Source organism: Phyllopteryx taeniolatus, chromosome 8, assembly GCF_024500385.1.
Source record: "Phyllopteryx taeniolatus isolate TA_2022b chromosome 8, UOR_Ptae_1.2, whole genome shotgun sequence".
In the NCBI taxonomy this organism is placed as follows: Eukaryota; Metazoa; Chordata; class Actinopteri; order Syngnathiformes; family Syngnathidae; genus Phyllopteryx; species Phyllopteryx taeniolatus.
This window is the reverse complement of record NC_084509.1, coordinates 1,710,638-1,738,486: the sequence shown is the minus strand read 5'-3', so window position 1 is coordinate 1,738,486 and position 27,849 is coordinate 1,710,638. Positions and strand designations below refer to the sequence as shown.

The following is a 27,849-nucleotide window of genomic DNA, read 5'->3' as shown; positions in this document are numbered from 1 at the left end:
TACTACAACTGTAATCTTCAGTTTCAGCAAGGTGCAGTTTGCACGCTGGAATTTATCCATAGAGGGAAACCAAAGCAAGGAATGACAAGGCACCAAGCAGTGAATCCCCATCTGTACACTTATGAAGAAGCTTGATGATTTCAACACACACACACACAAACAAACATACATTGTGTTTTTTGTTTTCTTTTTCCAGATTATAGTCTTTAAAGTCACTAGTGTTAAGTTTGTCGAGCGCTGTCAGGCTTTCAACAAAAGAAAGTTTGAAAAGGAATTACCTTTCTTTTGTCTTTATCATTGATGATGGTGGTGGTCATTATCGTAAGAATAATAATGTGATTTTAAAATAGAATTATTATCATCAATAATAATAACAATGGTGATGAAAATAAATATTCTAAAAAAAGTCAATGTGCTGTAAATAATTTATTAATGAAAAAAATATATAGTATATTACTGGATCACTAAAAATTACAGTATTTTTCTGGCAGCCGTGGTCCTGTAAAATATAAAATGCTTCTCCAGTATGTTGCTGTAATACGTATTCTTAGAAAATACAGTATTATACTGGATATGAATTAAGTTTTATGCTGGATTAATTTACAGTACTTTACAGGATCACTGCTGCCAGTAAAATACTGTAATTTTTACAGTAAGTTTTACAGTGCACAGTCTCAAGTGTAAAATGTATGTAGAATTTGTCTCAGCCCAAATTACTGTTTTCATTTTGTATTTTATCACATTTAATAACACTTTCAAACAAGCAAACATACAAGAAAAAAAGGATACGTTTTGCAGTTATATTTATTAACATAACAAACACTCGTTCTTCAAAGTGGAAAAAAAAATACTTTAAAAATACAGAATGTCCAGCATTTTAATTTTCCTTGAATTTTGTTTTGTACTTTCAATACAATATAACATTAGAACATTTTCAAAGATTGACCTGCTGAAAATATTTTGTAAAAAAAAATATATACAGTGGGTACGGAAAGTTTACAGACCCCCTTAAATTGTTTACTCTTTGTTATATTCCAGCCATTTGTTAAAATCATTTAAGTTATTTTTTTTCCTAATTAATGTACACACAGCACCCCATATTGACAGAAAAAAACGTAATTGTTGAAATCTTTGCTGATTTATTAAAAAAGAAAAACTGAAATATCACACAGCCATAAGTATTTAGACCCTTTGCTGTGACACTGATATATTTAACTCGGGTGTTGTCCATTTCTTCCGATCATCCTTAAAATGGTTCTACACCTTCATTGGAGTCCAACTGTGTTTGATTATACTGACTGGATTTGAGTAGGAAAGCCACACCCCTGTCTATATAAGACCTTAGAGCTCACAGGTCATGTCAGAGCAAATGAGAATTATGAGGTCAAAGGAACTGCCTGAAGAGCTCAGAGACAGAATTGTGGCAAAGCAGAGATCTGGCTAAGGTTACAAAAACAATTCTCCTGCACTTAAGGTTCCTAAGAGCACAGTGGCCTCAATAATCCTGAAATGGAAAACGTTTGGGACGATCAGAACCCTTCCTAGAGCTGGACGTCCGGCCACACTGAGCAATTGTGGGAAAAGAGCCTTGGTGAGAGAGGTAAAGAAGAACCCAAAGATCACTGTGGCTGAGCTCCAGAGATGCAATCGGGAGAAGGGAGAAAGTCAATCATCACTGCAGCCCTCCACCAGTTGGGGCTTTATGGCAGAGTGGCCCGACGGAAGCCACTCCTCAGTGCAAGACACATGAAAGCCCGCATGGAGTTTGCTAAAAAAAAAAAAAAAAAAAAAGAACACCTGAAGGACTCCAAGATTGTGAGAAATAAGATTCTCTGGTCTGATGAGACCAAGACAGAAATTGTTGGCCTTAATTCTAAGTGTCATGTGTGGAGAAAACCAGGCACTGCTAATCACCTGTCCAGTACAGTCCAACAGTGAAGCATGGTGGTGGCAGCATCATGCTGTGGGTGTGTTTTTCAGCTGCAGGGACAGGGAGACTGGTTGCAATCGAAGAAAATATGAATGTGGCCAAGTACAGGGATATCGTGGACGAAAAACTTCCCCAGAGTGCTCAGAACTTCAGACTGGGGAAAAGGTTCACCTTCAAAAAAGACAATGACCCTAAGCACACAGCTAAAATACCGAAGGAGTGGCTTCAGAACAACTCCTGTGACTGTTTTTGAATGGCCCAGCCAGAGCCCTGACTTAAACCCAATTGCGCATCTCTGGAAAGACCTGAAAATGGCTGCCCACCAACATTCACCATCCAACCTGACAGAACTGGAGAGGATCCCCAAATCCAGGTGTGAAAAACGTGTTGCATCATTCCCAAAAAGACTCATGGCTGTATTAGCTCAAAAGGGTGCTTTGACTAAATACTGAGCAAAGGGTCTGAATACTTATGGCTGTGTGATATTTCAGTTTTTCTTTTTTTAAAAGTCTGCAAAAAAATCAACAATTCTGTTTTTTCTGTCAAGATGGGGTGCTGTGTGTACATTAATGTGGGGAAAAAATGAACTTAAATTATTTTAGCAAATGGCTGCAATATAAACTACAGGGAATACAGATGAAAACTAACCTTCTGGCTAATTCTGGCTTTTTTAACCATGTGTACTTCATGTGTTTTCATGAAATTGCATTGTCCCCTTTCAAATAAACTGATTAATAATAAACAAGAGTGAACATTTTAAGGGGGTCTGAATACTTTCCGTACCCACTGTGTGTGTGTGTGTGTGTGTGTGTGTGTGTGTGTGTGTATATATATATATATATATATATATATATATATATATGTGTATGTATATATATCATCCCAGATAGCATTTGACTGTAAACCATTGGTGGGCATTTTCCTACCCTATCTTTGAAGACATTTGTCAGCTATACCTTTCGATACACAGCTGCTGGTTAAAATGAACGCATTAATTTGTATTAATTACTACAATTATTGGTAACATATTTATCAGTCATTACCAGTACGGTATGAAGATGCCCTTGGAGCCCCTGTCAGCCAGTGTTGAGCAGTTAGGGCCAGCAAGTACGTCTCTGCTGGCCTCAGCACTCTAAGAACTGACTAAATATTTGTTCCATGAAATTGTATGAATTTATTCCCAACAGTCTACTGTTTTTATTTAGTGGTGTTTCTCTTGGCTGCACTGCTTTCAGTTCATGATAATAGGTTTTTAATTTGTTGTCCAATCAGATTTCAGCCTCTGTGTGCTGCCATGTAAATCTGATTGGCTCAGAGCCTTCAGAATCAGTAGTGCTGGACTTAAACAATAGTAGTAAGGGGACGGCTTCTTTAGCCAATCAGATTTTGAGTTCATCCTCGCATCGAGTTGGCCCCCGATGATCTTGGGATTTTCCTGTGCTCAGATTGGATGGTCAGAACAAAACTTGCTGCAACCATCTTCAACTTGCAACACGCGTCTGCACTCATTTAATAAATGTGATGATCAGCATCTCTGGTTAGTAGGATGTTTTCTTTAAATGTTTTGTAATTTGTCATGTTATTTGATAAATATTGATTGTGAAGTACTTCTAATTGTGTACATGGTACAGTTGCGTGCTGTTGTAGTTTCTTTTTTAATAGTATTAATGGTTTCTCTAATTGCGAACTGGAAGTAGTGGCATTGACAAGTTGATTAAGGTCCTTTCAGTCCCTGCTGAAGGCCCAGGTAGTACCAAATGGACAGCCTGCCACTGTTTTCAACACAGGGCCTGAAGATTGCATATACATACGTCGAAAGAATCTTTCAAGGAAGTGGATTATTTGTAATAACCTACAGTATATAATATTCATCTGGTAGCTACTAAAACTTAAAGCAGTTTTTTGACTCTTGTAGTATATCTCGAGTACTTTCCGTTGGTCCCGTTTCCCAATCACGCTAACCACAGATCACTCCCACATCCTCAGCGTGCGAACAGTTGTGCTTCCCAACTCTGGATCGCTTGCACTCAAGCAGCGACCTCTCCCTGCCCTCACACTCCACGTCATCCAAGTAGATCCTGACGCTGCGATCCGCCTGGCCCAGCCCGGCCCTCTTTATAATAGCTAGTGCTGTTGTGAAGCCGAGTTGTCGACACACTACTGTACCTGCCTTAGTGGTGAAAAGGTCGTCGCACACTGTCCCCCACTCCCCACGGATAAAGATCTCAACTCGGCCTCGGTCCGACAGACCGTCTGAGCTTACCAGACGAACTGAGCCAACATGCATCCTCCCATTTCCTCTTACTCTTTTGTAACCATAACCTCTGCCTCCTCCCCTGGGACTCTTATTCACTTGGTTACCTTCCTGCCCCTCTGCGTTGTCTGTCTTCTCTCCTAACCCAAGGTTCTCCTCCTGTGTTTTTGTCTGAGTGGTACTTATCAGGGGTCTCTGGGGATTATAGGATGTGGGTTTTGGCCTCCAATATGGAGGTCGTGGGGTTGTCCACCTCCTTGGATGCTCAGGATAAGGTGCAGTGGTAAAAGCCTTATAGGTTTGCTTTGTGGACAGAGGAGGAGGAGGGTGTGGGAAGGTTAATGGTCGGGAAGCGGTAGTGGGGTGGGGTTGAGGGGGTCTCATGTGTCTTCTTGTTGAAGTGGCAGTTGGGGTTTGAATCCGAGAGGAGGAGGCTGCAGTGTAGACAGCCGTGCGATAACCTGAGGGAGAGACAGAATCACCCTCTTTACACAAATACTGGTAGTTTTAAAAGAAATGTTTGATCATTACTATCGCACCTCACTGAAGCCATTCAAATTAGCATAGCTGAAGGACACACGGAAACACAGACACACAAGGATCATTGTCCAAACTGAGGCTGATGCAGAAATATTTATTCCAAATAAATAATACCAATGTAACTGATTTAAATTATAGTGCAACTCTAAACAGAAAAAGGCACAATGTATAAGACCACAGCATGCTTGAGACTCTTGTACCAGCCAAAGAGTTGCACACTGTAAAAATGACAGCACAGAAATGAAAGCGACATTTTTACTGAAACTGAATCGAAGGACAGCAACACCTACAACTACAGTATGTAAATCATAATGTTTCTGGCTACTTAACACTAATAAAAAGAATATTAAATCACAAAAATACAAGCAATATCTGCTGTTCAGCAGAATTACATATATGTGATTGTCGGTGAGTTTTGTGTCAAAAAAGTGAAAAGCTGTGTAATATTAAATGTTTTAAATTCTGTTATTCTATATTACAATATATCAGTTTAGCTGAGAGAAGTTAAAATCATTCAATTATATATGAATCATGTAAAACTTATGTTCACTACACGATTTTAGAACAAACGCTGAACATTCTGTGTGATATGACCCGAGTCTGATATAATTAAACAGATTTGAGTCATGATAAATTTGAAATCTACCCTGAAACACATTAAATCACAACCAAAAAATGGGGAAAAAAATGGAAAAAAGTAATAAATATATTATTGAAAGAAAATGATCAGAGACATGGCCTAAAAAAAGCGCAAACTATTCAAATTAATTAACAATTTACTCTTTAAATGTATCCAATGAAGTGGCATCTGAGATTAAGTCTTCCAGTTATTTGTTAGCGAGACAGACAGCAGCTGAGTTGCAATTGCAAACAACGAACATTTTCAAGTTTAAGAAGTAGCTCATGTTAAATAGCTAATAGCGTGTTAAAATGTAGAGTAACGTTAGAGTGGTGCAGAAGAAAACGCCTGGTGCGACACTGATGTGCACACCTCGACTGGTGGATTGAATGTTAGTCCTAACAGCGGACTTGTTTTGGTAGACGGAGGTACCAGAAAGCCTACCAGTGGGTGTAGCTTTGACCACAGTGGCTGCCAAGGTGGTGCGAGCCATTGTTGTTGGTGTTGTTCTTATTGTTGCCGTCTTTTTTTTTTTTCTTGTCGTTGCAGGTGTTGGTGGCGAGGGCGTGGCTTTTTTCGTTGTTGGTGGCAGTGTTGTAGTTTTTCTTGTTGTTTTTCTGGTTGGGGGGATTTTCCTTGTGATGGTTGTGGGAACAGGTGTGGTCGTTGGCTTCTTGTTGATTACTAATTCTGGCGAAAACAAAAGCAATCAAGGGTGACGCAGTTATCTACTCGCGGATAAAATATACATTTGTACTTGGAAAGACTGATTACACTACTTGCCTTATCAAGGTATCAGAGCTTCGATGTGTTTCCACTAAGCTATGCGGTACATCTATCCATCCATCCATCCATTTTCTGTACCGCTTATCCTCACTAGGGTCGCGGGCGTGCTGGAGCCTATCCCAGCTATCTTCGGGTGAGAGGCGGGGTACACCCTGAACTGGTCGCCAGCCAATCGCAGGGCACAGAAACAAATAACCATTCACACTCACATTCACCCCTAAGGGCAATTTAGAGTGTCCAATAAACCTACCATGCATGTTTTTGGGATGTGGGAGGAAACCGGAGTACCCGGAGAAAACCCACGCAGGCACGTTCTATAAAATTCAATTTGACGCATTGCAATTTAGATGAGTCTACCCTCATCATATTGTGTGGTGTGTGAAGATGTGATGTTAAATGGTGCTCGCTGCTTCAGGATCTTAAATGGAGACATCGTACAATATCAGCAAGATGCCATGTGATACACCAATTCTTTAAACTATCCATCCATCCATCCATTTTCTGAGCCGCTTCTCCTCACTAGGGTCGCGGGCATGCTGGAGCCTATCCCAGCTGTCATCGGGCAGGAGGCGGTGTATACCCTGAACTGGTTGCCAGCCAATCGCAGGGCACATACAAACAAACAACCATTTGCACTCACAGTCACACCTACGGGCAATTTAGAGTCTCCAATTAATGCATGTTTTTGGGATGTGGGAGGAAACCGGAGTGCCAGGAGAAAACCCACGCAGGCACGTTCTGTAAAATTCAATTTGACGCATTGCAATTTAGATGAGTCTACCCTCATCATATTGTGTGGTGTGTGAAGATGTGATGTTAAATGGTGCTCGCTGCTTCAGGATCTCAAATGGAGACATCATACTATATCAGCAAGATTCCATGTGATACACCAATTCTTTAAACTAAGAAAATAAATATGACACGATACAGTGCTGACAGTACCTGCAGTGGAAATACAACATTCCACCTATTAAATTAAATAAGTGGTAAAATGGAAGAAGGCAGACAATTATCTCTTGACTAATCAATTGATAACAGTCTACAGTCCAGTCTCTAGCTTTTCTCCACTGCAACCAACGCCACACTGAAGGGTTACTTAATAGTGAGAGTGTTCCAATTCATCCTGAAAACGAATATTGGGACCCTTTTGGAATAGAAACCTAATAAAACCAAAAAGTACTGCTTGTTAGAAACTGGGATTTTTAGATGAAACAGGTCAATTCAAATAAAACACATTGAAGGAGTTGATGGAAAAAAGCAATATGTGAGTATTGTATGTTTAGCTTACCTTCTTTGGGATAGAAGTGAAAAAGTTTTCCCTTTATCTTTACTGGGGAGGGCTTGATGCTACATTTACCTGGTGGTGCTCGCCTATGAGAAAAATGAAGACAATCATGTAAACTATGAATATTGTTTGAGGTTTCATAGTTGTTGTTGTTTTTTTTTTTTGGGTGGTATTAATTGAGTAATTTTAATTAAATCTGTCATTGAACTTCATTACTGGATTATTTTTTTGTAACTTGTTTGAGGCATACATTGCAGTTGATTAACCTGAGATATTTATTTTGAAACCAAAAGGATACAGTTTTCTATTATATGCGTTGAAGGCAAGTGGTCAGAATCACAGCTGATCAGTTGAGCCACAGTTGAGCCATATACAGTAACTCATGAATACACTCCACATGCCTGAAAGTGCGACGGACGTTGTGTGACAGTGCGTACCTGGAGGGATCCACTACTTTATAGATAAATCCTGCTCTGGCGGTTGCACTTGGGGCACCCGAGGCAAGAAAATACAATTCACCTTAAACGACAGGACAGAGTGAGACAAAAATAAGATAAAGCTTTCAAAGCAGAAAAAATTCAGCACAACAATGGATTTACTGTGTGTATCCCCATGGATTTGTTGTTAGATTATTTATTAATCCAGTTACAGTTAACACGATGTACTAAATAATATTATTTACAGAGGTGGGACCTGAGTTATTGCTTTGCAAGTCACAAGTAGGTCTCAAGTCTTTTGAGTCTTTAAGTTAGCGGTGGGACTGCATCAGGGATCATTTCTGAGCCCCTTCCTCTTTGCTGTGGTGACGAATACGCTGACAGATCATGTTAGACTGGATTTTACATGGCTGATGATGTTCCTCACCCGAAATAGAAAACGATGAAGCGCTGAGGCGACCCCTAACGGGACAAGCCGAAAGGAAAAGAAGAAGAAGAAGAAGAAATTATAGCGTAGGAAGCAAATGTTTTCACCCAAACTGAGAGAGACGACAGTGTAGTCCGTGTGACATAAGAGGAAGTTTTTTTTTTTTTTTTTAAAAGATATTTGATGAATACATGGCGGCATACTGAGCGACTCATTGGCACATCTGCCTCACAGTTCTGAGGTTGGGAGTTGGAATCTGTTTTCTGGCCTTCTTGCGTGTGAATGTGTGTGTGAATGGTTGTTTGCCTGACTGTTCAGGGTGTACCCCGCCTCTAGCCCAAAGTTATCTGCGATAGGCTCCAGCTCACCCATGACCCGAATGAGGATATGAAGTAGAAAATGGATGGGTGAAAAATCTCGTTGTTTTGGCATTGCAAAGCAGTCCCTCAAAGTGAATAGAAAATCGGTTCCTATGGCTGAACTGTTCAACAACATTTTACAGTCAAAATAAATCATGTTATTACATTGATATACACTATAAGAATCAGCCCTTAAAGTGTAAAGATCATTTGACTTTTAATGCCCAGGAGAGCATTGAAAAGAAACATCGATCTGATGGTATGACCTTTGAGTTTGACATCTTTGCGCAAGTAACTTTTAAAATCGATAGCAATTCTTTGTTGCTCATGGGTGTTAATTGTGATTGGTAGAGAGCTGATGACAAAAAAAAATCAATCATTGTGTGACGGATTGGTCCAAATGGCATTGCTTCATAGGGCTAAACCATAAGAAAACTCTACTTTAATTTCTAATCTAGTGTACACCTCCACTACATTTAAACAGTCCTCAAATAACCAGAAACTAATTTATGTACCTTCACTGTGTTAGAGAGCACTTACCTGCCTCATCCTCAGCAAAAGAGATGATGTATTTATAGTAGCTGTTGATGAGTTTGGGGAACATGCAGGTCTGGCCTCTTCCCATACAGACCTCATTGTACTCCCATTCACCTGTTATCACATTCTCCTTCAGAGACATCAGACGCCTAGAAAACAACCATACTAACAATTAATGCTTTAACACACACATTAAACTAGAGTGGCTTTATCCTAGGCGCTGCAGATACATTTTTGCATGAGAGCAAGGCTGAAGTGCGCACCCGCTCATGAAGTCCCCAAAGATGTAGAGTCCATTTAGATTGGGCATCTGGCAACCTCTGTAGATGTATCCTCCTGTCACTGATTTGCCCAACTTATGGGGGTAGGCAAAGATAGGCAAGATGTCATCTATGTAACAAAGATCACATCTGTCATTATAGAATAGAGTATATAGCTGAACCTTGTATACACTGACATACAAACAGCAATTAATTTGCATAGAATGAAAAGTCACATGTAATCACAACCCTGAAAATTATTTTTGCTCTATTTTGTTTGTTTATTATATAGTTTATAAATACATCCATTTTCTATACCACTTGAATTCATAAAGGTCGCTGAGAGGTGGGATACACTCTGGACTGGTCGCTATTCGATTGCAAGGCACATATATACAGACAACTATGCACACTCACGTTCACACCTAAGGACAATTTAGTCTTCAATTAACCTAACATGCATGTTGGTGGGAGGACGCCCATGCAAGCGCGGGAAGAACTGCCCTATATAGTGTAGCTTAGAATTTCAGGTGTGTGTAACCTCCAGATTACAGTAGGTTTAGATACAGCAATCTTAATTTATTAATAATGGGTAGGAAGCTATTTCTTTTTCTTCTTGTTTTGTAGACTAAATCAATTGAATAATTTTGAGTGTTTTAAAGACCGCTGTATTTGGTGACAATGGAAAACTTCTCTGGTTTGCAGCAGCTTTCTGTGCAGTACTGTTCAAGTAAAATGTAAAAATTGAAATAAAGTCTCCTCACCCAGCGAAGAGTTACGGCAGAGTTTGCGGTCATAGCAGCTGAAGCCTTCTTTTGCCCTCCATCCATAATTGCCTCCTGTAAACACATGGAATCATGAATGGAGCATCTTGTAGAAAATTATATTTGGTTCCTTCACAATGCAAAAACTTGCCTGTATAACTGATGGCTTTTTATAAACATAAAACGTAAATTTGTGTTTGCAGATAGATATTTCCCTTGGGTAACAATATGCCAATATACATATGACATACCCGATTGGAAAGCCTGTTTATTTTCTATTAGTTAGGAACATACTTTTATGGGATGAGCAGCACACTTTAGAAGGTGCATTGCACCCGTACAAAATGTGCCAAATCTTTACAAGGTACTGACAATCAGGTGCCTGCATATACTGTGATGGTTTCGGCCAGCATCTACATCACTGGAATTACGAAGCTTATTGAATTGATCTCAATGCACAGAGCTATAAAGATGTGATTCTGCAGTCAGTGGCAATGCCATATTTCCACAGTCTGTGGCCAAACTCCATCTTTCAAGATGACAGTGCACATCTCCACAGAGCGGTTTATCAGGAACTACCTGTAAAATTTGAGAGTAGAAGGAATGGTGTGGCCAACAGCCCTGACTTTGACCTACTAAACACTCTTCAGCTTGGGTTGGCGGTTTGTGCTTGAGTGACCAGCCCAACGCCAATACCACCACACAAAAGTGTGTAACCAGGCTGGTCACCGCTATGAGGAAGAGGAGGTGCCATGCTGTTTGGAGCTGTATATGGTTCGTCGTCATTAAATTGGAAACTAAAAGGCTTTCCAAAAGTATAAACTATATTAGCAAGAATAATTGTTACAACAGGGAACTAATCTACCAAACACCGGCATCATGAAGTGCTCTAATCCAGACTGTTACATTTTGGGGGGCCGAGGGGGGGGGGGGGGGGGCGTCTCAGTTGTTCAGCATTAAAAGAAAATAAATGAGGAATTTCAAACCCAAATTTGTGTCAGCTCACTGGGTTTCTCTGTCAGTAAAAAATTAATCAAGAATAACATTCATCCACTAAAATTCTTTTTTCTGTTCAGCACATTATAATTTGACATATTGATAGAATGTGCTTTACTAGTATTTAGTTTTTTGTAAAACTGTACATAAAAAATAATTAACAATAATTATTATTACAGCATTAAAATGTTTTGCATATCTTATCTATGTTGTTAATTTAGGCCAGTGGCTTAAACCTTTAATTGGGTGTTCTGGTCTAATATATTTTTTTTTCAAAGAACTCTATAGGCAAACACTTTTTTTTTTTTTTAGACAAAGCTCTGATTTGGATAACAGTGGAGAAAAAAAACAAAAAAAAAACATTTCAAAGTACCTTTAAGAATAAGGTCTATTTCCTCATATTTGTTCTGTCCTACATCACCACAGAACATCCTTCCTCGACCAAAGCCTGTCTTCGGGTCTCCACGGTCAATCGAGCAACGCCACATGTTGCGTACACCATAAGCGTAAATCTCTGCAAGGGGAAATTTACGCATATAAATGCATTATGTTACAAATTAATGCAAATGAACTACAACCTTGATATCATTTCAGGAGTAAAGACACATTTCCCAATCAATGTATTCATCAAAATGTATGTAGGATCAGTATAAGACTGTAAAGGATGTACCTGGGAGGCTCTCCTTCTCGTCCAGGAATGGGTTGTCTGAAGGGATGCTGTAAGGTGCACCATCATCGTTGTTGTTAATATCAACGCGTAGCACCTTGCCAAGGAGGGTTGATCTACAAAAGTGATACTTTAAGAGTGAGAAATACAGAATGTGGCTTCATGATGTCTTTTTCCACAAAACATGCTTGTGATCCCTTGCGTTAAACCGCCTCGGCAACAATCAACCCAGTCAAACTGACACATTGGGAACCTGATCTTCCCCGTCCCTCTTGGATTTAATTAGTAATTGGTATAAATAGACTGCAGCTATCACTTCAAGTAGCCTTTTCTCTCTCCCCAAAGTCCCCTCCTCACAACTTTCCAAATACCAAAGTGTGGCAGCCCGCAATGTGTAATGTCAATATTAGACTTGGAGAAGTGTATGAGTTGAACTGCGTGTCAACACAAACACTCGGAGAAAGCTAAACTGGAGCTGTCTGGAGAGGAGGTTTCAGGTTGCAATCACGAACCACTAAAAAGATGCTAAATTATTATTTTTTTTATCCGAGGGTTTCATCAGCAATACACGACTAATACAGGAGATTACGTGGCATGAAGATGGAATGTCTATGTATGTCAAACTAGCAATATTTTAATCGTGAGTCGTGATGTACTTGTTTTGGTTGCTATTTATGATGAAATTATGTGACATTCTTTAAGTACGAGCAGATGACTCATAACCACATTGCCTGCTTTTGCCTGGAGACTTTGGCTTAATCAGGGTGAATAATGATAGCTAATAGCATTCATTGGTTTTTAAATTGCATACTGTAACATATATAAATAAAAACAGCCCAAGGATACATCCATCCATCCATTTATTGTACCGCTTATCCTCACGAGGGTCGCGGGCGTGCTGGAGCCTATCCCAGCTATCTTGCCAGAGGCGGGGTACACCCTGAACTGGTCGCCAGCCAATCGCAGGGCACATATAAACAAACAACCATTCGCACTCACATTCACACTTACGGGCAGTTTAGAATCTCCAATTAACCTACCACGCATGTTTTGGGGATGTGAGAGGAAAGCGGAGTACCCGGAGAAAGCCCACGCAGGCACGGGGAGAACATGCAAACTGCACACAGGCTAGGCCGGATTTGAACCCGGGTCCTCAGAACTGTGAGGCAAATGTGCTAACCAGTTGTCCACCGTTCCGCCCCCTAGGATACTATTGTACATTTATTGAAAAGGTCAGGCTTTTATGGGATTTCTGAGGTAAGTAACAATGTTAATCAAAACAGTAAAGGCAATAATGTCGTCAGTCATTTTAAGAAATCCCTATAATATAAGATTGGGTACCATAAATGTCCCCTGACATCGGTTTCATGCATTTGTATGAAATCGCCAAGGTTAATGGTGTTAATATTTTTTTTATTGATACAACACCCCCCCCCCCCCCCCCCACCCTTACAGATGGAGACAACTTTGAGATTTATGGTTATGTTCATCAGTCTGTTGGTGAAAACCTTGATTAAGTAAATGTAATTATTTACTATAATTATGTCCTAAAAACAGCACGGAGTTGAGTCCCGGCCAGTGCCACAATACCCAGCCACTGCAAGCCTCAAGACCGTAAAAAAGAAAAAAATTGGTAGGTTGTGTCCGGAAGGCCATCGGTTGTAAAAACTGTGCAAAACAAATCATGCAAGTAGGTCTCACTGTTTCGGCCCCTGACAAGCCAAAAGTCGCAACAACAACCAAGTGGGCTTCACTTGAATCACTTTCTACTTTCAACGCACTCAAATGCGTTTACACTGTCACCTCGATCATCCAGTGACACAGTGATTCATGGAATGCGTAATTGTGAAAGGAAAGTAACAGCTCTTGCCAACACTAATGATGCAGCACCAGGAACAACTGGAGGTTCGGTATCTTGCTGAAGGCTAGTTCCACACGGGGCAACTGGGTTCAACCTAGCGTTGAGAGACTACCACTCTACCACCCGTGTCAAAAGAGTATCCGGACAAATACAGTAATATTCCTGATTATCTGACACATCCCGCATATGACAACAAATGATGTAATTTTAAACAATGATTGCATGGGCAGCTATTTGGAGAAATTAAAAAAGAGTATACACTGGTGCCCTTATTTTTATACTTTCAGTTCACTCAGCGACCACGCTCGTAATTCAAAACACTTGCATTTCATATCATCTTTCCCTACTGAAATGAATGGAAAGGCCATTATACTTATGAGAATAAGATATAAATGAGAAAAAATAGCACTCTATAGTACTGTACTTTATTTTCAAAAAAATACAGTATTAACATGAAGTGTAATGAATTAAACAGTTTGTGCATCATGATTAATTCAGTCTACGGCTCCCTCCTGTGTGCACACTTTTCCCACCAAGGGACAGTAAAAGACAGACATACGGATGCACACAAAGGTGATGATCACAACTGCTCAGTAGGCTGCAGTAATATTAGTCATTTTTCACAGAGCATAAAAAATATATGCCTGTGAGTATTGTTATATTGTCTTTCTCCACGTGTTGCTACACCATTGGTGTTCAAATAGCCGTTGGTTGAAGGATTATAACACCGCAACATTGATCCTATTTCTTAGCCCGTCTGTAGCATTTTGCTTTGTGTGTTAGCATTAAGACAATGGACTTTCCTAAGGCAAAGTTATGTGGCTGTTTTAAATATACAATATGTAATTCTCCCGATAGATAGACAGACAGACCCACAATCAGTATTCTCAGCTACAGTCAACAAGTTATTTACATGCGATTAATAACTGTAATTGTATAGATGACAAACAATTCAGGAAGACGTTTTCCCTTGCCCGGACGCGGGTCACGGGGGTCCCCCTTTGGAGCCAGGCCTGGAGGTGGGACTCGAAGGCGAGTGCCTGGTGGCCGGGACTGCACCCACATTACCCTTTCGGGGTAATGTGGGTCCCCCTTCCCATGGGCTCAACACTTGTGGGAGGGGCCATAGGGGTCTGGAGCAGTGTGAGCTGGGTGGTGGCCGAATGCAGGGACCTTGGCGATCCGATCCCCGGCTACAGAAGCTGGCTCTAGGTGCGTGGAATGTCACCTCTCTGGCAGGGAAGCAGCCCGAGCTGGTGTGTGAGGTTGAGAAGTTCCGACTAGATATAGTCGGGCTCGCCTCCACACACAGCTTGGGCTCTGGTACCAGTCCTCTCGAGAGGGGTTGGACTCTCTTCAACTCTGAAGTTGACCACAGTGAAAGACGCCGAGCAGGTGTGGGTATACTTATTGCCCCTCGACCTGTACATTGGGGTTCACCCCGGTGGACGAGAGGGTAGCCTCCCTCCGCCTTCGGGTGAGGGGACAGGTCCTGACTGTTGTTTGTGCCTATGCACCAAACAGCAGTTCAGAGTATCCACCCTTTTAGTAGTCCTTGGAAGGGGTGCTGGAGAGGGCTTCTGCTGGGGACTCCATCGTTCTGCTGGGGGACTTCAATGCTCACGTGGGCCATGACAGTGAGACCTGGAAGGGCGTGATTGGGAGGAACGGCCCCCCGATCAGAACCCGAGCGGTGTTCTGTTATTGGACTTCTGTGCTCATCACGGATTGTCCATAACGAACACCATGTTTCAAGCATAAGGGTGCCCACACGTGCACTTGGCCTAGGTCGCAGTTCGATGATCGAGTTTGTGGTCGTGTCATTGGACTTGCGGCCGCATGTCTTGGACACTCGTCTGAAGAGATGGGCGGAGCTGTCAACTGATCACCACCTGGAACAAGATCAAGGATACAAGCGGCCGAAATGAGTTTCCTCCGCAGGGTGTCCGGGCTCTCCCTTAGAGATAGCGCGAGAAGCTCGGTCATCCGGGAGGATCTCAGAGTAGAGCTGCTGTTCCTCCACAACGAGAGGAGCCAGGTGGCTGGGGCATCTGATTCGGATGCCTCCCGGATGCCTGCCTGGTGAGGTGTTTCGGACACGTTCCACCGGGAGGAGACCCCAGCGGCAACCCAGGACACGCTGGAGAGACTACGTCTCTCGGCTGGTATGGGAACGCCTCGGGATCCCCTCGGAAGAGCTGGTGGAAGTGGCTGGGGAGAGGGAAGTCTGGGCGTCCCTGCTAAAGCTACTGCCCCCGCGACCCGACCTCGGATAAGCGGTAGAAAATGGATGGATGGATGGATGGATGGAATTGTATAGAAGGCCTACAGTTGGTAATCATAATCATTTTCATCATTATAAAGGAAACTGTGATATGCATTACTTTCAAGTCAAATGAAGCACAAGTATTTACGACCTCATAACAACACACACACAACACTTGTTGCTAACTCAAACAAATATATCTCCCACAAGCACTTGTGAGATGCATAATGATGTGATGATACTCACTTGTTCTGAGAGTTGCCAAATTTTCCAAAGGGGTCCCCAGCTCGACCACCATCCCCAATGAAGATGTACAAATATCCGTCATGGCCGAACAATAGCTGGCCCCCATTATGATTGGATGCTGGTTCTACCAACTCCAGGATGGTTCTACAGCAAGGAGAGTGCGCTCAATTCAGATGTGTACATGTGAAGGTCAGCACACAGTGTACAGATATTGACCAAAATAATACAGGCTCCTCCCATCTCACCTCTCCGAGGTGTGGTCAAGTTGGTTGTCATCATGTGTTGACAGTGTGAACTCGCTGATGCGTATCCTCTCCTCCTTCTTGACGGACACCGAGTAATAAACATAAGCTTTTCTGACATTGGTGAACCTATAGGTAAATATACAAATAAGCAATCAAGCCTACACAGTGAAGGATTTATTTTTCCACTAGAAAAGATATAGAAATGATATACATATAAAAAGTGCATGTATTGATATATGCATAACTGCATATTGACAAACGTATCTAAACCCATATCCAAATATAATGACTTATCAATGAAGAACGGCATAGATTAGACCCTTTAATAAAAGCTAGATTTGAACTGTTTTAACCCAGACATTTTTGGACTATTCAGTGTGGGAATAGTTTCGGGAAAGTCCTTCTGTGTTCCAACATGACATTTTCTTGTTCACAGTGAACTTGACTGGAACCTCACCTCGACCCCAATCTAACACATTGGGGATGAACTGGGACTAAAGAGTTCTTCCAGTTAAGTGGACAAAAATTGCCAAAGATGGGAGGAAGTTGTTATAGTAGGAACAGCGCCGTATTTTCTTCAGTTGTCAGTGTTTGAAGGTGTGCAAAAATGTGAGTTACATACCTTGGATGCAAGGCTATGCACAGGAATCCTCTCTCGTCTCCAGCCCAAGGTGATGTCAGGACAGCGCGTGTGAGGTTGAGGAACGGGCGGTCGATCCTGGAGCCGTTGGGCAGATACACCCAAACATAGCCCAGCTGCTCAGCCACAAAGAAACGGTGTGTTCCATCATCTGCGTGGACCATCGCCACCGGGTTCCGGAGCCCATTTGCAACTTCCTGCAAGCAAATCTCTAGACAGCCTTCGGCGTCCTCTTGAACCAAACCCAGATTAGCATTTAGTTCTGCAGACGGACAAGAGGAGTGTAAAGCGATCAAAACTGCATGCATATTATGTAGAATTCTTATATAACTGTCCAAGCAATTCCTCTATGTAGGCTGATTGTTAGCCTCTTAGGCACACATGGTGAGGCATTTTGACAATCTGACTTTTTCTTAAGGTCACTAAAGATATTACTTTTTTTGTTGGTAGAGCTAATCTTTTTAATTTGCTTTTTTTTGTGACTTTCTTGTAATTAAGTTACAGGAATGTGACAAGATACTTGTTCTGGCTTATCCTCATTCAGTTTGCACATTTCATGCTTGTTTGATTCTGTGCTTTTGTTGGTATAGGCATACATACCTGCATTTGTCAAGACATTAGGGTAGCAGTACTGGTTGTCCTTTAGCTCCAGAAATTCACAGAACCGTCTGTGATCTTCCTCAAGTGTGGCGGTCAGGTTTGCATACTGCCCTGGGTCCACCTTGTCCTCCAGGAGGAGACTCAGTGTGTATCTACACTGATGCCAGTAGTCGTTGCAATAGCTGCCACACAGTCCTGGCAAAATGCGCATGGGTGTGTTTGCATCCTCTGCGTCATACAGATGGGCAGCATATGGAGAACACTCCTGCACAGGGTTAGAAATGTATTTTCAATGAAACACTTGGCAATTCTAAGATGTATATGGTATTTCAAAGGGAGATAATCATTGCAAGAGACGAGAAAACCTTGAAATCCTTAAATTTGGAAAACAATATCGAGATAGAGTGCACTCACAGAACTTAAAAGGGCGGTACAGTAATCATGCCAGGCTGGCATCAATGAAATTGACTTTCACAAATTATTGCCACAAAGTTGGAAGCATGGGATTTTTTATGTGAAAAATTAAGATTAAAAAAGATGTTATTGCTGATTCATATAAGTGTCTAAGCAATATCTTATTGCATTCAGTCTTTTATTGTTAGTGTTTTTCAGTGCTTTCACTTGAACTTAATGGCTCAAATATGTACCAAAACAAATCCTTCCATAAGGAGTTCAGCGACATGGTATAGTTACAAAAACTCACTTTTCAACTGTTTTTCACCTAACTCAATGATGTCATCAGATTGCATCAGAAAAGTTGGCTTCATGCTACAAAAACAATGAATGAATGAATGACCTAATTATGCTATTTATATTAAATCATGCAAACAGAACACTGCAAACAGCTGTGGCAGAAAAGCACCTAAATGTTTATTTTTTTCATGTTTTCTTTCCAGTAGACAGCGAAAGAGGACAAAAAAAGCTCCAACTCCAACTTGACCAAGGCATTACTGTTTGTGTGTTAATGTGGTCAAAATAGGATTTTCTTCATTCTTGACAGAAAAAAAACAAATAATGACGATGTTTTGGCAATCTGAGTGTATTTGTTCACGGCACACAAAAAGCACTGCAGTGTTGTGTACATTTGACAATGGTTCATCTCAGGAGTAAAAGTTAGTAACACACATAAATAGAAGATGTGTGTGTTTATTCCCCTGCAGCTGCCTCACCAAAGCCGAGCCAGGCCTTTGGTTATACACCTCGTATTTGTGTGTGCGTGTGTGTGTCTTTGTGCTTGTGTAAGTGTAGCATGGTATAAATGGATCCAAGACAAAGTTCAGCCAGTTATTAAGTCAAAACCACTCTCTCAAACACACCCAGAAGGGTGAACTAAAGGCACACGGAGACACAAAATCCAATCCGTAATGTGGTTGAGGCTGTGAACTGGACTTGCCTTTTCTCAGAATAAAAGCCCATATTTCTGGGTTGTTCATCCAAGCAGAATGACTGATGACACTTTTGATTAAGTGCAACGTCATATTTATTAGCGCCATGGAAGAACAAGATTGTATCATCGTCTGAGTGTATTTACCTCCCCCAGTTCATTTTTGTTCTTAAGAAATGACATCATTGGGTGCGGGTTAGTTAATAGAATAGGCTGATTTGTTTGTTTCAACAATTTCATGTGCGCATGACACATATCACTGTCTTGTTTGGAACATTTTATTTATGTAGAGTTTTTAAGAGTCCTTATGATCTCACATGAGCCAAAAATGTTCGTATTTTCTTTTTTTTTTATCCTTCAAATGATTTAATGGTTTAAAAAATTTGAATCGGCCAGTTTTAGTTTCATTTCTACTTGTGTCTCTGTACTTTCAAACTGAAATGCATGATAGAAAAAATAAGCAGGAAAGCCAAGAGTGATGCAACTACAATCATCCAATTACGGTATAAGTTTATTATAAAGCTGAATTCAGCCCATGAAAGAAGGAATGAAACTTTTTCCTTTAAATTCTTCTTAAGTCAAAGCTATACAAAAATGACTGTGAAAATAGCTTTGGTTTGTGTTATTGAAAGGTTTAACAAAAAGAAGACAAAAATGTCAAAATAAAGATGCTCACACTGATGTGCAAAATGACTGAGAAATTCATAATATGCATGCTGGGCCAGTAGTTGGTAATAATTATAATGTAAGCATGCATATCCTCTGCGATGAAAAACAGTGAAAATGGTCATCTACCATCTTTCTATCATTTATCCTTCATTGGTGTTTATGTGATATGTGAATGCAGACTTTAGTAAGTAATGCAACTCGACTTGATGCGGAAGTGATGCAGCAAGTGAACACCTGGAGAAGCATATTTCACAGCAGTACTGTGTTCCAAAATTATTATTACTATTTTTGTTGTGACTCACGCATGCCCCGACTGAACAACTAACGTGCTCGTCCTCCATTTGCACTTTAGTTATTTATTTGTTGCAATTATGGGAAATGATAAACATAATCAAGAACATCTACACTGAGACAGTTGTTAAATATTTGTGACTTCATGACCATACAAACTTGCAGTAACAAGTAAGTGAACGAAAGTTTGTATTTCAGTTGTTGGAGCATCAATTTATCTCTGTTGCAATATATTTATCTAACTTCATATATTTTCCTTGATTTCTTCATCCCTCATGGAGGAAATTGATATATCCTGTCCCCTGGCCAGAAGAGGATGTGAGTGTTTGTTTGGTCCACTAAATTTGCGGGGAGGATCTCTCTCTCTCTCTCTCTCTCTCTCTTTCTCTCTCTCTCTCATTGATATCAGTGCCAGGAGGCTCCCACAGTTGAGCTAGATCTAGACTCTCGGTGTAGTGCCTTCATCAAAAGAAAAATATCCAGGAAGTGGTCGAACTTGACCTGACAAATGTAAGGGGGAGGAATCCAGTAAAGGCTTTTGAGAAATAAATGACATTCATTTGCCTTTTAGTTTTGAGTTGACTTTTGTTCTTTCTTTTGAGTTCTGCTAACTTAACTGTAAATTCACTCCAGAAACAGGGGAGCCACTGCTTTGAGAGCACCTCTGAACACTGTAATTGCCGCAGTGTTAGAAACCTATACTTTAGGAGTGACAAGATATGCCATTGTCCTAACATCATGCACTTTTTGTTTTCAGTGTCAAGTTCATGGGCCAGTCTTGATTCGTGCTAGATACCTTCTAATTCACACTTCGTATAGTTACAGTCTGAGTTGCACAAGCAGGATTCAATGATGCAATCAGCAAGTGTGACTGGTTTCATGGCTCACTCTGCCAGGAAGCGAGTCGTGGGAGTTTGAGTGCAAGGCTGTATCGAGGACCACTGAGCCCCGAAAAGAGACCCAAATGTAACCAGGCTGAAATGGACAGCTGTTTATTAGGCTTCCAAGTCCTCTATGAGAAAGCTGCAGCAGACTCCTGCAAGTATGAGTCATTGTTTTCAAAATAGCTTTAAGTGCTACCCATTCAGACCACGTCTGTTGCCGCCTATGTTGCAGTAGCGTGCATGTGGTCTTTCGATTCTCTAATGAGAATGAACACACGTAAAAAGTATAGACTGGGGTATTTCTTTAAAACATGACGTGATGTGACACTGAAAATGTATGTTGTGGTTTGTTTCGTGATTATCAAAAGTTGCACTAAAGTTGCTCGTGAAACTCCTTCGCAATATGATGCATGGTTTGTTTTGTTTGGACACATTGGAATTGATGTGGAATTAAAAATTTATATCATGCTATAGTATTAGGGACATGATATCATGCTGTAAAAACAGATTTATGTAAAATTTTCAACACGATTTGGGGGCACGAAGACTGAAATCAATGTGGTTAAAATGATTCAACTGGAGGCAGCACAGTCAATTGGTTAGCAAGTCCGCCTCACAGTTCTGAGGTTCTGGGTTCGAATCTTGGCTACGGCCTTCCTGTTTGGGTTTGCGTGTTCTCCCTGTGCTTGAGTGGGTCTTCATCTGGTTTCCAGCAACATATTAGGTTAATCAAAGACTCTAATTTGGCCAAAGGTGTGAATGTGAATGTTAATTGTTATTTATGTATGCCCAACGATTTGACTGGTGACCAGTCCAGTGTGTAAACAGCCACTTGCCAAAAGTCAACATGCGACCCTATTAAGGACAAGCATTCCAGAAAATGGATAGATGATTAAACTGGTTATTCATTCTAGCCATCTATAGTACTAGTAGATGCTTATTAGATGCTTTTTACAATGTGTGTACTGTTTTTATGTCTTGTATTTCTTTGTAGTATGATCATAGGGCCAATCAATCAAATCACTATCACCGTTTCCGTAATCATCATTCACAATATGCTTACCTGGCAGAGGATGCTGCGGATGTACCTTCCACAGGTGACAAAACCAGAGTGATCAAAGTGCTCCATGATGGAGTAAAACCTGACTGACAACTGATGATCTTTTTCCTCACCGCAGCATCCGAATTTGGCGTACTCTTTGCAGAAGAGCAGTGGCTTCTGTGGCTCGAACGGTGGTTTGTAATCCAAACATTGAGGATGACAGCCCCCCCACCCCACTTGGGAGAACAGCAGGAGCATGGTGAGAAGAAGATGAGGGGGCGAGTCCCATCCCGGGATGTGATGTTGGTTCAGTTTGCATTTTGGTAAGGTCATTTTTATTTTTTTTTTCAATGAGTTCAGTTGGGCTTGACTTAACTTGTTAGTAAGTAGCATGTCAGTATAGCTTGTGAATGTGTGATGTGAAGTTAGACGTACACAAAAGCACAAATGCGACGTGAACAGGTGTCATGAGAGAATATACGTTTCAACGCTAACACTGAAGTTAGCTCAATCGACAACTGATTGTCAAGTATTGATGTTCCTGGACAGCACGCTGGCCTCACATCACGCCTGTTTGCAAATTGTCTGACAGCTCACTCAGGTAAGTCATAAGAAATACACCCACAAATCACCCCTATACGACAAATGATTCCAAAAGTAAAACAAAAGAAAATGAAAAGTGCTTCCAGTGATCCAGGTCCAGTGCTTTCTGATGGAAATCTGCTGTGCATTTGCCCAGGTGGTGTGTAGATGTTTCCCCCAAAGTCCTCAGCGTTTCAGGTTCAACCTCTGATCTTTAATCCGATGACCAAAACAAAGTTTGTAATTCTAATGTCCATCACATGCCAAATTGTCCCAGATAAAACATTTGCTGGATGCTGGGCAATCCTTACGAAAGCAGCCACAAGGCAACGATGTAATCCAGCCTACTAGAGGAGGTGCAAAGCGTGCACAAAAGGAAATGAAAGTTGCTTGAGTCAAAAGTCGTCTTCCGTCTTAGAAAGAAACGACGGGTTCTGTTTTGTTTTCTCGGGACATGTGCTCGCTAATTGCAGTGAACGGACAGCATACATCCAGACAGCAGGGGAGAGAGAGGTCCTTTCATTCAGACGTGCAGCAAGCCACGCTGCAGCGCACTCGAGATCCCTCCCTCTTTGCATCTTTCCTCCACCTCCTGTCCCCTTCTCGCTTCTATCCCTTTGCTAGCCTACAAAGACACACGCATTCCTTCTCATAGCATGCGGTCTACGTTGCCCTGAAGTTGCAACTTTCCAACTCCCCCTCCCCACTTCTACCCTGCTCAGCATTCCCAGACCTCCTCTCTTGTCTCTGTCATTTCCACACAGACGCATTCACATGCGTGTGTGTGTGTGTGTGTCGGGCTGAGGAATCAGGATGTGTTTTAGGAGTAGGAGGATTTTATTGGGAAAGCGAGCACCACATAGTTTTGCTTTTTATTGACTGTTCTTTTGTAACTCTGTTGCAATTATGGGGTGTGACATTTTGTTAGAATTGAGAATACTGTAGTTCAGATACGTGCGCAGGCATTTTTGGGGGCTGGTGCTCAAGCCAAAAAAAGGGCACCCATCATCAAAATCATTCATACAATTAATAACAAACAATCAACACAGTCAATAATCACACTATTAACAAAAGAGGTGAAAGGAGGTTACAGTGGATATAGAAAGTTAAAACACCCCTTTTCAAATGGCAGTTTTGTTTGTTTGTTGGTTTTTCATTCATTCATTTCCCTTACTGCTTATCCTTGCTAGGGTCGCCTATCTTCGGGCGAGAGGCAGGGTACACCCTGAACTGATCACCAGCCAATCGAAGGGCACATATAAACAAACAACCATTTGCACTCACATTCACACCTACAGGCAATTTAGAGTCTTCAATCAACCTACCACAGATGTTTTTTGGGATGTGGGAGGTAACCGGAGTCCCCCGGAGAAAACCCCAGAGAACATGCTAACTCCACACAGGCGAGGCCGGATTTGAGCCTGGGTCCTCAGAACTGTGAGGCCACTGTGCTGCGTTTTTTTTTTTTTTGGGTGATTTACAAAAATTAGACAAATCATTTTTAAATAAAACTCAATTGAAAAAAATATACATTTAAAAATGGGCTGCAGCAAAAAGGGCACTTTTTTTCATCCAGGGCAAAAGCGGAGGTTCTTGAGCACCACCTAGTAAATATGCGTACAGGTGCCTGCTGTTATGAAAGATATTTTCCTCTTGATGCTGCCCCAAGTGTCGAGCAGAATGTTTACAGATTTGGTATTGTGGTCAAGATGAACTTAAAAGTTCAGAGTCTGTGCTACATTTTGAATTAGAAAACGAGACACTCTAGAACAGATAAAACCGCATTTATGTGTGTGTGGATACGGCGTGACCATCTGGCTTTCATAAAGGCTGAGTCACCCCTCAGATCCCCCCTCCCGCCACCCACCCCATCTGACAGGATGATCAACAGACACCTTATCAGTTTGCACGCAAAGAGATGCATAATCCACGGCCTGGCGCTCCCTGCATTCCCTGGAAAGGTGGGTACAGCTCTTCCATGATGTAAAACCACATACACCCACACCCATCCTTAGAGTGACTGAGTTGCTGAGTAGCTGTTTTGGGAAAGAAAAAAGAAAAAAACAACAACAACACAAAGGTTCTTGCAAATGCAGCTGTCATTGATTTACTACTGTAATGAATCCACATGACGAAATGATGTCTAGTTACTACATTACCCAGAGCTGGCAGAAAAAAAAAAAAAAAAAAGTGAGTAGCATCAGTAAGGGCATCCGGCGTGAACTGTGCCACACAAATCAAGTGAGTGTCTTGCATAGGACAAACCAAAATTCACAACAACATCAGAAGAATTGTGCATTACTGTCAGTCTCAAGGCTGAGAAATCATCTTTCACTTCACTCTGTGTTTCATAAATTTTTCTCCCTAATGGTGTGAACTGTACTAGCCTGGCAGTACAACCTTGAATGAAGGTCATTGCGTCTTCAAGATATTGTAGATATTTTGGATATGTGGTGTAGGTACTTTGGAATCTCTCCCTATCTCTGCTCAGGGTCATCATCTGCTGTCTGGGGAGACATTTTCTGGTGTTTGTTACCACTGAGGTCCTGCTGACGTCTTAGATAGTACTTTACCTTGGTAGACATTTTCCCAGCAGCTGTGTCAGCAAAAGTAGATTAACATAAGGGTGTTAATAATTAAGGTACAGTAGTTTGCGGTTTCCACAACCGATTTTAACAGTGAAATGAGAGGGAAAACTGCAACCAAGAATCTTAAAAGGAGTTTCATCCAGTGACAAAAATAACCTTTGCATAATCTGGTCCAGATGCAGATGAAATTTCATTTAACATTTAACAGCAAATTTATTTCTAATTCAGTGTTCCAAATTTTTGAACAGGTAAGACTTTTTTGAAACAAAAGGAATTAGCGATTCCTTTTGTTTAAAAGGAAAAAATCCAGTGGAATGTGGAGTTGAAAGGGACAAATTAAACCAAGGGTACAGTGTATTGTACTGACATAGCAAATCAAGGCAAACATATTTTGACTTTCATAGCCTGATATCTGAAATATTTGGTCAACACAGGCTCCTTCCATTGTCACATTGCCACGGAAACAGTAACATCGCAAAAGTGAAAAAAAAAATTGGTATGAATGCTTTAATTCAAAACAAATATGTTTAAGTACTAATATAATGTTTAGGATAATAGTATATTCTTGAATCTGGGTCTCATAATTTCTCTTAAATTTCGACCATTCTTAGTCATTTCTCTGACTGTTCATAATTTACCATCTAACGAATGAGGGCATTCAATAAAAATGCAATCATTGCATTATTGCATCATTACATCTACAATAATAAACAGCCAATTAATAAACAGTCAAATCCATCCATCCATCCATTTTCTGAGCCGCTTCTCCTCACTAGGGTTGCGGGCGTGCTGGAGCTCATCCCAGCTATCATCGGGCAGGAGACGGGGTACACCCCGAACTGGTTGCCAGCCATGGGACATACAAACAAACAACCATTCGCACTCACATTCACACCTAAGGGCAATTCAGAGTTGTCAATCAACCTAGCATGCATGTTTTTGGGATGTGGGAGGAAACCGGAGTGCCCGGAGAAAACCCACGCAGGCACGGGGAGAACATGCAAACTCCACACAGGCGGGGCCGGGGATTGAACCCCGGTCCTCAGAACTGTGAGACAGACGCTCTAACCAGTCGTCCACCATGCCGCCTAAACAGGCAAATGTTAAACAAAATGTAAAAAGGAGGACCCTGCACCAGAAGTTGCAAAATGTGTTGTCAAAGTGAAGTTTTCCAGAAAATACACAGCAAATGTTGCCCAGAATCTGTCCAAAAAACATTTAAACTCTTACTAACTATTAAAGGTAAAACCACCATCACCACACAAGGCTTCAGAAAATCTCATATCAGTGAGCCCAGTCTGCTTCTAAAGGAGTAACTCCACGAGTGTTTAGTTTTTTTCTTTGACTTGATTTCTCTCTGAAGTCTGTTGTGATGCCTTTGGAGCTTGGGAAATGGGTAAACGTGTCTCTGTTCTGGATGCTCACAAGAATGGAATGCAAAGTCAGTTTGCTGTCTACATTAATGTGATGAGACTCACCTCCCAGGCAAACGCCACAGCACCATTGTGTCACAGTCTACGTTGTATGCCGACAATTGTGTCATAAAACGTATGCAGATGGCATGGTATACATACTGTAGTTTTTTTGGTAAAACTCTGCAGGAGAGCAAAAACATTAGTTGTCGCTCATTTGTTCTTTCAAATGAATATGTTAAAACAAAATTGCGTATGGTTTTGAATTGTGACAAAGACACGGTCTTTTTTAAATCACAAACACATTTCAAGCATCTGGTGATGAATGAGGGGGGGGGGGGGGGGGGGGGGGTCATTATGATCAAAACGCTCCTGTTATTAAACTGAGCCCCTCTTCATTTGTTTACATAAAGTATATTATACTGTATATAAACATGCAGCTACTCAGAAAGGAAATTAGACATGTAGGCCTGTCAGGATTAAATACTATATTGACTTATCATTCGATAAATAAAATGGACACGATAGTTTTTTTTGTCACTCCGATTGAAATCATTTCGATTTAAGATTTCTGGTCAACTGTTTACGTGTGACGTGATCTATTACGATCGGGTGTATACAGGATGTGTGCTACGTTTAATCGGGACAGCCGTGTGACATGCGCACTACGTTGTGAACGTCACACCATTTATCAAGATGGAGGTTCGTTGTCTATTCAGCACAGTAGTTGGGAATGTTTTTATACGTTTATTTAAAAAGCACTTGATTAAAAACAACTTAGAGGTACTTGAAGACAAGATCTCCACCGCATATGTATGACCTCCGTCTGGAGCCGGCATATATACGCCGTGCGTAAAAAATGATATCACTGCGCATTTACGTCAAGACGATGCATGCACTGACAGAGCTTCCCCGGCTCTGAATGGTGAAAATTTACGTCTGATCAGTTTGGCAAAATGAAATTTCATCCGGATTTGGCCTGTTTAATCTGATTGATGTTTTTATATGGAGCATTTTCATTTGGTTTGGGCTTCTAAACCGAATATATTCAGAACAGAGGCCTCCATGTAAACCAGGCTCGTCTTGCAGCTCTATATTCTTTATTTCGGACCCAGGGGATCCATATCACAGAATAAAGAAAAACAATTTAATAGAGAAACAAGAAAGGAAATTATAATAATAACAGAAACAATACTGATTTAAAAGCATTAAAATAAAAAATATTTGTATATATAATTAGGGCGGGTCTTATTTTTCATCATTTCAGAGGGGAATAAA

The 27,849-nt window shown here is 41.0% G+C and overlaps 1 protein-coding gene across 6 annotated transcripts; it reads right to left on the bottom strand.

Annotated features, from left to right (window-relative positions):
- Positions 1-786: 786 nt before the first annotated feature.
- Positions 787-23,329, bottom strand: si:ch211-136a13.1 (HHIP-like protein 1). 6 transcript variants are annotated; one of them, XM_061782524.1, is made up of 14 exons: positions 22,011-23,329; positions 17,720-17,984; positions 17,102-17,381; positions 16,480-16,605; positions 16,235-16,378; positions 11,865-11,977; positions 11,568-11,708; positions 10,199-10,273; positions 9,438-9,564; positions 9,178-9,323; positions 7,852-7,933; positions 7,418-7,500; positions 5,788-6,033; positions 787-4,645 (listed from the first exon to the last, which is right to left on the bottom strand). In XM_061782524.1, exons 1-14 carry the CDS (start codon positions 22,380-22,382, stop codon positions 3,888-3,890), a joined length of 2,958 nt encoding a protein of 985 aa, XP_061638508.1. In that variant the 5' UTR covers positions 22,383-23,329; the 3' UTR covers positions 787-3,887. The 6 variants fall into 6 exon arrangements, with proteins under 6 accessions (XP_061638508.1, XP_061638511.1, XP_061638512.1 ...); XM_061782529.1 differs by lacking the exons at positions 787-4,645; positions 5,788-6,033 and adding exons at positions 6,114-6,286; positions 6,380-6,443 and having other exon boundaries at positions 22,011-23,327; XM_061782527.1 differs by lacking the exon at positions 787-4,645 and having other exon boundaries at positions 5,891-6,286; positions 22,011-23,327.
- Positions 23,330-27,849: the final 4,520 nt, after the last annotated feature.